General features: G+C 34.1%; 1 protein-coding gene across 1 annotated transcript in view; it reads right to left on the bottom strand.

Moving 5' to 3' along the window:
* The window catches only part of Ufsp2 (UFM1 specific peptidase 2), a 245,905-nt gene that overhangs the window by 38,897 nt on the left and 192,133 nt on the right, over positions 1-14,875 (bottom strand). The window contains exon 11 of the mRNA XM_090396020.1: positions 465-567. Within this exon, the coding sequence (XP_090252146.1) occupies positions 465-567 (103 nt within the window). The remainder of the gene's footprint in view (positions 1-464; positions 568-14,875) is intronic.

Here is a 14,875-nt window from a genome sequence, read left to right as displayed (position 1 = left end):
AGGAGAGGAGATATGATTAAGTGATGTAAGTTGGTCAGATGTTGTTATCAGGTTGATATGGAAGAAATTTTTCATAGAATGGGAATTTGTTGAACAAGAGGCCATCCCAAACTGCATAAGAAGGATATGAGCAAAGGAGTGAGGATAAGGTTCTTTGCATGGAGAGTGGTTGGTGAGTGGAATGTATTGCCTGAGTGTGTTGCAAATGTAGTCACATTGAATCTGTTTAAGGCATGTGTGAATGAGCTTTGTGTGTGATAGTGTGCTGCTCATGAGAAGTTTCTGACTACGTGGAAGTCAGATGTTAATAATAATAATTTGTGTAAATCTGAATGGAGACTGCCTTGTATATTAGAATAATAGAATATTATATTAGAAGTTATGCAAAATGTAATATTTATTCAATGAAATTTACACATTTGCTAATACTTTATATTAATTGTTGATTATGAAGATATACTTGCCAATCATAACTGGTGTTCCTTGGGTTAAAAAATGATTAGCCAGTTCTCTACCCTTATTTGCCAACTCTGCTCCAGAGCTAACAAACATAATTTTTGATGTCGCCTGTAAAATAAAAGTTTCAAATATAAAATAAGAAGTTAACAACAGCAATTGTATACAAAATATGCCTCTCACTTCCTTGTCAGTGAGCAGTTATAGAATTATGGTTGATGCCATATTTCTAACTGAGAAATATAGCTTCAACCTGTTGACAGAGCTAATATATCATGTATGTATGTATGTTAATTGTATGTGGTCCCTGGTTGGTTTGCCTATTTTGTGAGGGAAAAATTGAATTCTGGGAGGAAAATCCCATCTTTATGAGGCTCACTCCTTCAACTGATAAAAAAAAAGTTCCAAGAACAGAATATGAATCCAAGTCTTTCCAGCCATTGAGAACAGCAATGTCCAATGGATGAAGAGATTTGTATATCCATATTTATGAATTTAGGGACGCAAAACACACGTGTTGAAAAGATTATTTTACTGATAATAATAAAATAATAACTTGATGTTTCGACCCCTGTATTGAGGTCATCATCAGAAGGATACATGGGTATAAGAACCAAGCTACATGCTGTTGCACTCTATACAGGTAAATTACATCTACGTTGTTAACTAATCCTTTTTCTTACCCTGCCCTGCCCTCTAGTGATTAAAAAAAATACTAATAATTACCAAAAGAAACTACAATAAACTCTGCTAAAGTCCTCACGTACTAGGATTCTTCTGGAATTATACAGTTCATATTGTTATATTACGATTATCTTCTGGATTTGTACAGTACAGGTTGCTATTGAATGTTCAGGGGAAAAAAAAAAAACTTCACCAATACTTCTTTCTTGTATTGAGATTTTTCCTTGTGGTTGCTATGAAGGTTGCAGATGGGTCCTCCACATTCTTGGAATGATTAGACTATTTTTATTCAGATTCGGATCGTGTTTGAGCATTTCACATGCTTCCTTGAGTTTCCGCTCGAACCAGGTATTGGTGCGGTATAGGGACTTGGTACCTTTTCAATCAATTCTGTGGTATGTTTGGAGTGCGTATTCAGAAAGGCCAGTTTTTTCAAAATGGAGGTATTTTATGTGTCGTTTGTGTTCATCCTTCCTGATTGGGATGGTTCGCCCTGTTTCTCCTATGTATGGTATGTTACATGTGCATTGTATTTTGTAAACCCCTGGGTGGGCTAAGTGTGGCAGAGGATCCTTGGAAGAACTGAATAGGTGTCTTAATTTTGTCGGGGGTTTAAAGGTGGTTTTGATGTTGTATTTGTGTTGTGTTCTGCCTATTTTTTCAGATGTCGTTTGTGTTCATCCTTCCGAAAAAATAGACAGAACACTACACAAATACAACATCAAAACCACCTTTAAAGCCCCCGACAAAATTAAGACACCTACTCAGTTCTTCCAAGGATCCTCTGCCACACCTAGCCCACCCAGGGGCTTACAAAATACAATGCAAATGTAACATACCATACATAGGGGAAACAGAGCGAATCATCCCAATCAGGAAGGATGAACACAAACAACACATAATACCTCCATTTTGGAAAAACCGGCCTTTTTGACCACACACTCCAAACATACCACAGAAGTGATTGGAAAGGTACTAGTCCATACACCCTACCAAAACCTGGTTCGAGTGGAAATTCAAGGAAGCAAGTGATATGCTCAAACACGATCCGAATCTGCATAAAAAATGGTCTAACCATTCCAAGAATGTGGAGGACCCATCTGCTACTTTCATAGCAACCACAAAGAAAAATCTCAATACAAGAAAGAAGTATTGGTGAAGTTTTTTTTTTTTCCCCCTGAACATTCAATAGCAACCAGTACTGTACAAATCCAGAAGATAATCATAATATAACAATATGAACTGTATAATTCCAGAAGAATCCTAGTATGTGAGGACTTTAGCAGAGTTTATTGTAGTTTTTATTGGTAATTATTATTATTTTTTTAATTACTAGAGGGCAGGGTAAGAAAAAAGATTAGTTAACAACGTAGATGTAATTTACCTGTATAGATTGCAACAGCATGTATCCTTCTGATGATGACCTCAATACAGGGGTTGAAACGTCAAGTTATTATTTTATTATTAATCAGTATAATAATCTTTTCAACACGTGTGTTTTGTGTCCCAAAATTCATAAATATGAATGCTGATCACCGTGTAACCTTAAAAGAAAGAGATTTGTATATCATTAATAGTTTATTAATGATATACAAATAAATTAATTATTATTAATAATTAATTCATTTATTTATTAATTAATTCCTATCTTTAAAAATCTCTCGGGGGAGGGGTGCCTGTAACCCCTAGAGAGCGCGTCCCCTGGGTGGCGGATAGGGGAGTCCACCATGTGTGTGCGTGCGTATATGGTGGGGGGTCCGAATATACTGAATAAGGACTCGTGGACCAACAAGGCGATAAGGGACGATCATCTTTATTGTAAGGGAAGTGGCACTCCCATGGATCCCTAGCTGGATCTATCTCCTCTTCTTCTACCACTTTGAGGAAGATCCACTTACTTTAATCTTTCCTATAAGGCTTTATTAGCCAACTCTTCTTATTTTATGACCCCTATGCTATCAGAGTACTCGAGGGCAATGGGGTCTTTTCATTTCTGGCCTTACAACTATGCCCTCTATATAAATCTTACTGTAATTCTTCTATAATCTACTCTTTCCCCCTTCAATATACCCTATTCCTCCTATGGGTTTAAATTCGGAAGAAGGCTAGTTCAGAAGCCTAAAGGTAGCAGCCCTACCACTGAACTATTCCATCGTCAGGCTAGTCCCCTGACATGGAGATCATAATTCTACTAGTAAGCTGACAGAAAAAGATAATCGGATTGAAATCCACAGGAAACGACCCTGAAATGGAAAAGGTAAAACAAAAATGGAAACGACAAAATATAATGCACATAGCAAACTGGAATGTAAGAGGAATAGCATATAAAGAAATAGAATTAGACCAAATATTAAATGAAAGAAATTTTAAAATAGCAGTAATCACTGAAACAAAAAAGAAATTAAAAGGAACCATGAGAACTGAAAATTTTAATGTGATATACAGTGGAGTTGACAGAGACCAAAGAGCACAAGCAGGAGTCATGATTTGGATTCATAACTCCCTTTCAAAACAGTTAAAACATTATAAATTATGGAATGAAAGAATAATAGATGCTAGAATAAAAATAGATAGAGGCTATTTAACAATAATTGGTTTATATGCCCCAGAAGAAGGAAGAGAACAGGATAATATTGATTTTTATAATCAGCTACAAAACATATATAAATAAAATAAATAAAAATGATTACGTAATTTTAGCAGGAGACTTAAATGCAAGAATTGGAAACACGAAAATTAATAATAATATAGGAATACATGGAAAACATACTCTAAACAGGAATGGTAAAACATTGATTGACTTTGTAGTTTATAATAACCTAAAAATAATGAATTCCTTCTATAAACATAAAGACATGTATAAATATACTTGGGCAGCAAGAGAATTGAAATCAATATTAGATTACTTTATACTAAATGAAAAGACATCAAAATTTGCACTAGACGTTAGAGTTCACAGGAGATATGAAATAAGCAGTGACCACTTCCTTGTTAAAATAAAATTAAGATTACCACCTAAATGGCTACAAGTAACAAGAACAGAAAGAAAAATTGAAACATTTGTTTATAAAACTAGACTATTGAATGACACAAATGTACAAAGGCTATATGAACAAAGAATTAACCAATATCTAGACAAAATAAAACAAAATGAAGAAATAGAAATAGAATGACTTAATATAAAAACGATACTAAATGCAGCAACAAATGAAAGCTTAGGAAAGACCAAAAAATTCAATAAAAGGAAAAAACTGAAGATCTGGGATGTTACAATGAAAGAAATAATCAAAAAGAAAAAAGAAGCCTATCACAAATGGTTAAGCAGTAAAAGATTAGAAGATATAATAGAATATAAAAGAATAAGAGCCATAGCTAAAAGAGAAGTCAGAAAAAGACAGAGAATCATGGAACAAATTTGTTTCTAATTTAGAACATGATTTATATAAAATAAGACTCGATGTTTATAAAATTTTGAAACACTTAAATGCAGATACTAAAGAAAACATAAAATTAAACACTGAATTGAAATTAGAAGAATTTCTAAATTATTACACAGAATTGTGGACAGACACATATTTTAAACAAGACAATTGGCAAACAATTAATGAAAATGAAAAGGAAATAACTAAAGAAGAATTAGAAGTCAGCTTGAAAGAAACAAGAAATGGAAAATCACCTGGAGAAGATACACTAGGTTCAGAACTATATAAATATGCAGGAACTAGATTCAAAGAAAGACTCTTATTATTTTTAAATAAAATTTATTCAACTGGTATTCCCCCCCCAATAGAATGGAAAAAAGCAATTGTAATTCCTATCTTTAAAAAAGGTAATAGAGATGACCCTAAAAACTATAGAAGTATCAGTATACTATATTCCTGTTACAAAATATATAGCAGAATCTTAAATAGTTAACTAATGAAATATTCCAAAAACTTTATTTTAGAAGTACAGAATGGATTTAGAAAAGGATGATCATGTATAAAACCGTCCTTTTGCCTAAAATTAATAATAGAGAAAAGAAGAGAATACAATTTAGAAACACATACTGCATTTATTGACTATGAAAAAACATTTGAAAAGTTAAAAGAAACATATTATTTAACATATTAAAAGAAAGACAAATACCAAATAATATCCTAAAAGCTATCACAAGTATATATGAAAATAATCAAATACAAATAAGATTAAATCACGAGCTATCATGTATGAGAGAGATAAACCAAGGGGTCCGACAGGGATGTCCCCTCTCAGCAACTCTTTTTAATATCTACTTAAATGAAATAATAATAAAATGGAATAAAAATTTACATCGAGGAATTAAACTTTCTCCTACAGTAAACTTTAACACTCTCCTCTTTGCCAACGACCAAATAATAATTACAGATTCTGAAGATAAACTACAGAAAGTTATTTTAGATCTAAATGAGATATCCAAAGTTTATGGTATGATAACATCAACAGATAAATCAAAAACTAAGGCCTTTAAAGGACAAGATCCAGCAAGAACTAAAATAGTAATAGATAACAAGATCTTAAAACAGGTGAATTCATTTAACTACCCAGGATGTATGATCACATATGAAAATGAAAAAGATATAAACGTAAAAATTGCAAAATATTTAAAAATAACAGGTGTAATTAACTCTATATTTAAACCAAACCTAGTTCAAAAACAAACCAGACTAAAAGTATACAATACATCAGCCCTACCGGTCTTAATGTATGGAAGCGAAATCTGGACAATAAAACAAAAAGATAAACAAAGATTAACAACAGCAGAAATGAAGTTTATGAGAAAAACTGCAAAGCATACCCTATTTGATCACAAAAGAAATGAAGAAATTATGAAAGAATTAAACCATCATCATCAAATTCTTGCCATGTACCCTCAAGGGGTGTACATGATATGACAGTACTACATAAAAAAATTACATCATTACTAACTTCCTATCTATAATTTTCCTCCAAATCATTCTGTTACTTGTCAAGACTCCAACATTATCAGATCTTATATTTCTATTGTCTAAAGCACTTTGTACCTTATCAATCCACCTATATCTTGGTCTTCCTCTGGGTCGTTTTGCTGCCAACCTGGCAGAGAACACTTGTTTTGCTAATCTTTCCTCTCCCATTCTATTTAAGTGACCATACCACCCGAGATTAGCTCTGCTAAAGCATTCCTGGATGCTGACAATGTCAAGTTCTTTCCTAATATCCTCATTTTTAATATGATATTGCCATTGATGCCATCTGTTCACGCCTCTAATCTTTCTCAGGACTCTGATATCTGCGGTCTCTAGTCTTTGGTCAAGTGTTTTACTTCTCACCCAGCTCTCAGATCCATAAGTTAAAACTGGTTTGAACACTGACTTGTATACAGCTAATTTAGTGTTCCGACTAATTTCTTTCTTATTCCATATGAATTTATTCAATTAACTTCCCACCATACCAGCTTTGCTGATTCTGTTATCTATTTCTATATTTAATTTACCATCTTCAGTAAAAATCGTGCCTAAGTAGCTGAAATGTTTTACTTGTTCCACAGGTTCTCCATTCACAACACAGTTGACATTTTCAATGATTCTGCCTATTATCATTGTCTTTGTCTTTTTATTGCTGACCTTCATACCATATCTATTACAACAGCTATTCAATTTAGTCAGAGAATCTTGCAGACGTGTAGCGGATTTATTTAGAAGTATAACATCATCCGCATAAAGCAAAGAGCTGACATTAACATCTCCAATTTTGATATCAGGTTTAATACAACATTCCTTCATAATGTGATCCATATAGATAATGAATAACAGAGGGGATAATGTACATCCTTGATTTAACCAGATTTAACATTAAATCTGGTTAAATCAAGGGATAATGTACACCAGATTTAAATCTGGGATAATGTACACCAGATTTAACATTAAACCATCTTCCTGTACTTCCTTCAATTCTAACTGCTGACTTACAACTCAAATAAAGACTAAGTATTGCTTGATATAATGCCCCATTGACACCATATAACTGTAGCGTATTGAATAGCTTCTCTCTCTCTTGGCACTTTGTCATATGCCTTTTCCAGATCGACAAAACTTAAATACAGACCTTTGTTATATTCCCCTTACTTTCTCGACTATTTGTCGTAAAGTGAAGATCTGATCCTGACAGCCTCTATTTGGCCTGAATCCAGCTTGTTCTTCACCAAGCTTTTCTTCCACAATTCTTCTCAACTGTTTCTCAAATATACTTGCATAGATCTTGCCAGGAACACTCAGTAGGGAAATACCTCTGTAATTCTCACATTCAGTTTTATTTCCCTTTTTATATATGGGTACTATGAGAGCTCTACTCCAATCATCGGGAATTCGTCCCTCTGTCCAGGCTTTCTGAACTATGCAGTGCAGCCACTGTAAGACTTTTATGCCACCATACTTCAGCATTTCTGGTCGAATATCATCTACTCCTGCTGCCTTTCCACATTTCAAGCCTTTGATGGCTTTTTCTACTTCAAGTATGGATATGTATTCCTGAGTGCATGCCTGGTCAGTGTTTTATACCACTGTGCTGTCATCACTGCTTGTTTCATTTAGCAGTTTTTCAAAGTAATTACTCCATACTTCAAGGATATCTTTTTCTCCCATTTTCATGTCACCTTTATCATCTCTAACTCCTTTTACAGCACTCTTTCCTCCATTCCTAAGCTTCTTCAACAACCTCCAGAATATTTTGCCACCTTCTTGATATTTATTTTCTATATTCTTGCCAAAGTCCTCCCATGACTTTTGTTTAGCTAGTTTTACACACTGTTCAGCTTTCTTACATTTGTCTCTGTATTCTGTAAGAGTAAAAGCTGACTTATTTGCCAGGAACTTTTGATATGCTTTCTTCTTTTCCTTCACTACCTCTTTAACTTCCTGTGTCCACCAGGGAGTTCTGATTTTTTTATCCTTGCACACAACCTCACCATGCCTCTCTGGCAGATGCAATCAATGTTTTCTTCAGAGTTTGCCACTGAATCTCCAAGGTTTGATTCCTGTTCTCAAACTCTTTCATTTTCTTTTCAATAATCTTTCTGTATTTTAGTCTACAGTTCACATCTGAGAGCTGCTCAACTTTTATTTGCTTTAAAACTTTCTTACATGTTATTCTTTTCAATATGAAATTCAATTTTATCCTGCTCAAGACTAAATAGTGATCACTTCCAATTTCAAATCCTCTGTACACTCTGGTGTCCTGCACCAGGGAGAAAACATCACTATCAACAATAACATAGTCAATGAGACTTTTCTTATTCCAAGCCTCTTCTCTCCATGTGAATTTGTGCACATTTTTATGTTGGAACATGGTGTTAGTAATAACCAGTCCATGTCCTGAGCAGAAATCCAACAGATATTTGCCATTACAAGGACCAACTTTTCCTTTTTCATTGTGTCAGTTGCTTTTTCTAAAGCCTCAAAAAATTCCTCCACTTCTACCTTAGTATAACCTTCTGTGGGACCATAGGCACAAATACGTCTCATTGTCCAGTTCCCCCATTCTCATATTTGCCCACATTACCCTACTTGAGACTGACTGCCATTCAAGAAGATTAGCCTCGTATTTTGTGTTGAATACTATGGCTACGCCTTCTTTTCCTTGATTGTCATTGCCTGAATATAACATTTTGTATTTATTGCTCAGAAAGATCTCACCAGTTTTGGTCTTTTTTGTTTCAGTCACCCCTATTATGTCGATGTGGTACTTATCTAATTCCTCAGCTAGCTCCATTTCTTTGCCATTCAGGCTTCTTACGTTGATAGTACCGATCTTTAACTCTGGTGATGTTGAGTTGGGGTTTGTTTTCGGATTTGTTCCAGTAGCTGACTTTTCGCTGTTCGCCCTGGTTCCCTGGCGAAAACAACAGGGGCCTTGTTTAACCGGGCGATGCCCCAGCCAGTATGAAATTTTGTCATGTTGTACTATCATTTTTTATTTTGGTTTAACCAATAAGAATACAATTTGGTCGGCTAAATCCCAAATTGCCAGCCCATTCTCGTTCGTTCAGTATCAAAGTAGATACCCAACAGGGTGCACCACGAGAAGGTGAGGATTGGACATTAGGTCAGAAGCCCTGGTCGGTTCTCCACATTCCTTTAAAGGCTATGTGGAGGTCTCCTCTCAGTTATACAGCTTTGACCCTTAAGCACTCCCAGAATTAAACAAAGAACCAGTAATAGAAAAAATTAAAAAATATAAACATAACTGGATGGAACACGTTCAAAGAATGAAAACAGGAAGATTACCAAAACAAGCCTTAAAATACAAGCCATTAGGAAAAAGAAAACCAGGACGTCCTCTTAAACGATGACTTCTAAGGCGAACAGGCCATGCTAGGCCTAAATCCTTGATATGCATGATGATGATGATTAATAGCTGTTCAGGGGTAAAGTAACACATTTAGGGAAAAAAAAAAAAAATATATATATATATATATATATATATATATGTGTGTGTGTGTGTGGATTTTCAACTCCACAGAAGATAAATTATAAAACTAATAGCATATCAGTACCATGCGTGATTAAAGGGAAGCCATTGATGTGTTTCTTGAACAGGCAGAAGTTATAGTCTTTGGAAAAAAATTAGAGCCAAATCAGAAAATCAGCAGTGCATAGTTTAATGTACGTACGTACGTACATATGTGTGTGTATGTTAAATGAAATAACTGCAGTAATAGTTAGTGGAAAAGAAATAGGCATTTTACCTTCTTTCCATACATAAATGATTTGCTAGTTTGCGTAATATCACATGTAACCATCTAGGCTGAGATATAATGATAAGTACTTCTTTTCTAAACTATCTTAATTCATGTACATCATATTGCAATCCCTGATGAAAATAATGACACAAATCAAAAACTGCTGACTTTGAGTTGTGTGGATTTAAAAAAGAAAGCCATGCAGATGCAATTTAATCAGGAGAAGCAATACCTGTATTTACAATAATCAATGTGAGGGAAAGTAGAATTGCCAATTTTTACTACAGCTGAAATGACTATGTATTTCTACAGAGGAGTGAAACTTGCAAATCAAAAGATTGTACATGTTATATCATATTCTGTGAGGGAAAACAATAACATTTAAATTTGTGGCACTTTTTTTTTTTTAATAGAACAAGTGCATAATTAGTGAAGACCTTATGTTGGAAGCTAAATGGGGTGAAACAGCACTGAAAATGGCTTAAAAAAATATTTTATTCTTCCAATATTTCATCTCTGTTAGAGAAACATCTTCGGGGAGTACAATATGAGACAAAGGCAACACAAAATTAAATGAAACAGTAGACAAAAAACTTAAGTACTAACTAACACTCTTTGTGTTCACATGTTGGCAGCCTAGGATATAAACTAGGATCTTGAAGTATTACTGTTTCCCATGTTTTTTGGAAATTTTATGCAACCATATTTATTCAACTTAGGCTAATTTCTGAGAGCAGCTGCAATTTTAAAAACAGTCTTTCTCTTCTAAATTTGCTGGATGGAGCATGATGGTTTTATTCACCAATTGATTCTATGAGCATTCTAGTCTTTCTTTTTCATGTGTTTCACTCAGTTTTGTGTGTGAGCACGTGCGTGCATGTGTTACAAATCTTCTCTTGTACTTCCTGATGATGTCTCTGTGATCGAGATGAAATATAGGAAAAATTAAACAGTATTTTTAATTCATTCTCCATGCTAAGGTGGTACAACACCTTACCCCAGTCCTGAAGATACTTTCAGGTGCAAACTTTGTTTGCTCACACTTGGATAAAGGATTAAACTAATTTTATTATACTCTAACCAAGTGAAAAATAAACTTTCAACATCTTTCTCTAAATCCAGAGTAATTTATTAAAAAAGGGTGACACACCATTTGGCAACTCCTATAGGTAGAGAAGACCTGCTGATGCTTCTGCCTGGTATCTCCACTTGGGCCCGGCTCCCACTGAAGAGACCTCAATAAAGGTCGAAATTAGTCTGGGTAGTGGCCCTTCCCTTAATGCATAACATTAGACATATCCACAAGGAGATGTGTTTTGCATTATAGGAGATACTGAGATAGGAGTGTTGGTAGCTTTCTTCACCTTTGCAATGAGTTGCCCTGGTGTTGTACCACCTTACCCCAGTCCTGAAGATACTTTCAGGTGCAAACTTTGTTTGCTCACACTTGGATGAAGGATTAAACTAATTTTATTATACTCTAACCAAGTGAAAAATAAACTTTCAAACAACATACTAGTAGCAGAGTTATGAAAGTAACTTATATTCTTATATCCTCACATGTTCTTTCTTGTAGTTATATCAGTTGCTTTAACCTTCCTACCGGCTAGGACGTCTATAGACGTCCAACTAAATCTGGATAAGATTCAGTCCACCTGTTTAAAGAACCTGGATAAGAAGTGCAATTTGACTGTCATGTCCATTAGAAGGTGTGATAAACCCTCACGCTGAAGAGAAAGGTTAATCGGATTATCTCCCATTCATAGCTGCCTCTCAGTTGCCTATAACAAGAAACGGACTTTCTTGTTCCATGCTGGTGAACTAGATTTTAGTTATATATGATAGACTAAAAATAGAGAAATTATTTATGTTTTTGTTTTCTCTTTTTATTGTACAATACAATTTTAATTTCTGGACAAAATAAAGGTCTTGCATAATTTCTTCACTTAACCAATTTAATTTTTTATTTTTTTGCGCTAATTTTTTTCTAATCGCTACTAGACAAAAGATTTTTCTTTGTTCTCGAAGAAATTAATTCACGATAATTATTTGGAATATTCTTTTAAAAAAAGAAATGAAAACCGGCTGCCGACGTTCCAGGTTATATTAATTTTATTTTTGTACAAAACCATCGAAATCGAATAATACTTAACAGATTTCCTTTAGGACACGCTTGAGCAACTTTGCTTTATAGAGAATAACATGAAATTCTTTAATCATATTACTAAATTTTTTCTTCATGTTGTATAGTAATCTGTACTTTCACTTTCTTGGTTTCATTGTATAATTGGTCATTACAAAATGAAATTAACAGTTATGATTTAAATTTATATTTTCTGCATAATTCAGATATTTTGTTCTCCAATTTTTAAAGTAAGCGATACATTTGCTTATTTTTATCATTCAAAATAAGTATATCAAATGTGAAATTTCATTTCCATATTTTTACAATAGAATTGAACTTTATTTCGCTTCTGATAGTTTAACCCCCCCCCCCCCCCCCGTTGCATTACTATCACACACCCGAAAACTGTTATGAAACATAGGTACAGTTTTTGTTTAATTCGTTATTTTTCTCTAGTAACTGTTCCACATAACTTTAATTTTTCGATACTGAAACTATGTGGTGATTATTATAAATTAGCAAATTATAAATCAGACAATATACATATTTCCTGATTATTATAAATCAGGAAATTATGTGATATTCGGATACAGGTGAAATTAATATTTAAAATCACTGTCATCCTTCAAATGCAATATCAGAATAAAGAAAGTGAAAAACCTGAAGTTTCGAAATACATTTCGAAAGCCCGCTCTCGAAATGTATTGGTCTACAGACTGGATTCTGAACACGCCAATGTTTCGTGATGTTATGACTGAAAAACAATTCAGTCTCATCATGAAGTATTTGCATTTTCAGAATAGTGAAGAATACGATCAGGCAACACATCCTTTCCCAGTCCTCAACAAAATTTATGATTTTCTGATGAAAATCCGTCAAAAATGTAGATCACTCTACATTCCTGAGAGAGACTTGAGTATCGATGAAAGCCCTATGCCATTCAAAGGTGGACTGAAATGTAAGCAGTATATTCCCAAAAAGAAAACGAAGTATGGAGTAAAATTTTTTATGCTTTGCGAATTGGAAAGTGGATATCTTTGGGATTTCAAACCTTATACGGGAAAGCAAACTGTAATCGAGCACGATAAATATTCGGATCTCCCCTTGTCGATGCGTGCAGTAATGCAGTTACTAGACCCTTTACTGGGGAAAGGTTACTGCATTATAATGGATAATTACTATATATGTGTCCTGAACGCGCTGATTTGCTTTTACAGCATCTTACAGATAGTTATGGTACTGTAAATGCAAAAAGGCGAGATATGCCTCCAGATATAGCTTCAGGAAAGCTATCGAAGGGGGAAATCCGAACTTATCAGTGAGAGAAAGTCTTTGCACTACATTGGAAAGCCAAAAAAGATGTTTTTCTGCTATCTTCCTTGCACAATCCATCAGCGGAATCCGTGGAGAAGCATGGTTTGAAGAAAGAAAAACCCATTGCTGTGTGTGTGCATACAACGACACTATGGGTGGAGTCGACAGGTGCAATCAGCAGCTATCATTCTACTCAGTAATGAGGAAACAGCATAAAAAATATTACAAAAAAGTGTTTGGACATGTTATTTGAATTTTGAAGTGTTTGGATTTTGTTATTTGGAACAGTTTCCTCCTGTACAAGAAAAAATGTTTGTCTACCATAACATATCTAGAATACAGAATAGAAATTGTGAAAGCATTGCTGCATGCACATGCACCTTCTTCAGCAAGCAGAAAAACAGGAAATCCTGTCAGACATCTGAGGTTGAACGCTGCTAACTCCAACCATTATCCCGAAAATCTACCACCAACGGCTAATAAAAAAAAAAACCTCCACGCAAATATTATGTATATAATAAAAAAAAGTGTAAAACTGATTTGTGTGTTTACCCTTGCTTCAAGGTGTTCCACGCTGTTCAAGAATTTTAAATTCTGAACAGTATGAAATAAAAAATGTTTGTTTTCAAGGCCATCAAAACAGTCCTTTTCAGGACTACAAATATTGATAGAGGGATACCCGAATGCAATGTTTCTTTTTCATCTTGAAGGCTAATTTTTAAGTTCTTTTTATGACACAGAGAAACTGGAAAGAGTATTCCAGGTAAAGTATTTCATCAAAACAATAAAAAATAATGAAATAAAATCTACCTTATATATATATAAAATGATAAACTTTTTTATGTCATGTTTATTGAAATGTTTTGAAACTCAGGGGCTACCCTGAGTGTCGAGTCTTCAAAATTCGAGTCATCAGAATTCAGGGGCTGAACCCCCTTTCGAGTTATCACAATTGAAGGAGAACTGGTCTACCATACCGGAACACGGGGGGTTGGGCATAGTCCCCCCTAGTTAATAAATGAAATATATAAATAATAACGGGAACATTTTCACCTTGCCAACACTCAACATTGATGTGATATGGGTTCCAAATTTCTTGTTTCGGAGATATATATATATATATATATATTACAAAGTTTTGCAATAAAAATTTCTGCTACAATGAAGTTTGGCAGAATCAACAATATTATTACCACCTTATTTCTGTTTCTCGTGTGGGAGAAAAACGGTAAAATGTCACTCTTATAATTATATGAGATGTTATAATGGCAAAAATAGTAAGAAAAAAGTCATTTGCAGTTTCTCTTCAAAACACAAAGAAAGAACATTGTAAATTCAGCCAGTGAAAAAGAAAATACTACTTATTTTTCTCCTGTTATCTGATTTTTTTTCTTATAGTTCAAAGAAGAAATCACTGCATATAACATGAAGTCTGCAGGAGGGAAAAAAATCTGGAAATTGGTTACATTATAACGAATAGAGAAATCATGTCAGAAAAATTATTCACGTATGATTCTAATCTCAGCAGACATAACATTTTCTTCTAGATTAGATATCTA

This window comes from Typopeltis vanoorti, chromosome 7 (genome assembly GCF_054136105.1).
Source record: "Typopeltis vanoorti isolate ZY-2024b chromosome 7, IOZ_Tvanoo_1.0, whole genome shotgun sequence".
Taxonomy (NCBI): Eukaryota; Metazoa; Arthropoda; class Arachnida; order Uropygi; family Thelyphonidae; genus Typopeltis; species Typopeltis vanoorti.
This window is presented reverse-complemented; position numbering and strand designations above follow the sequence as displayed.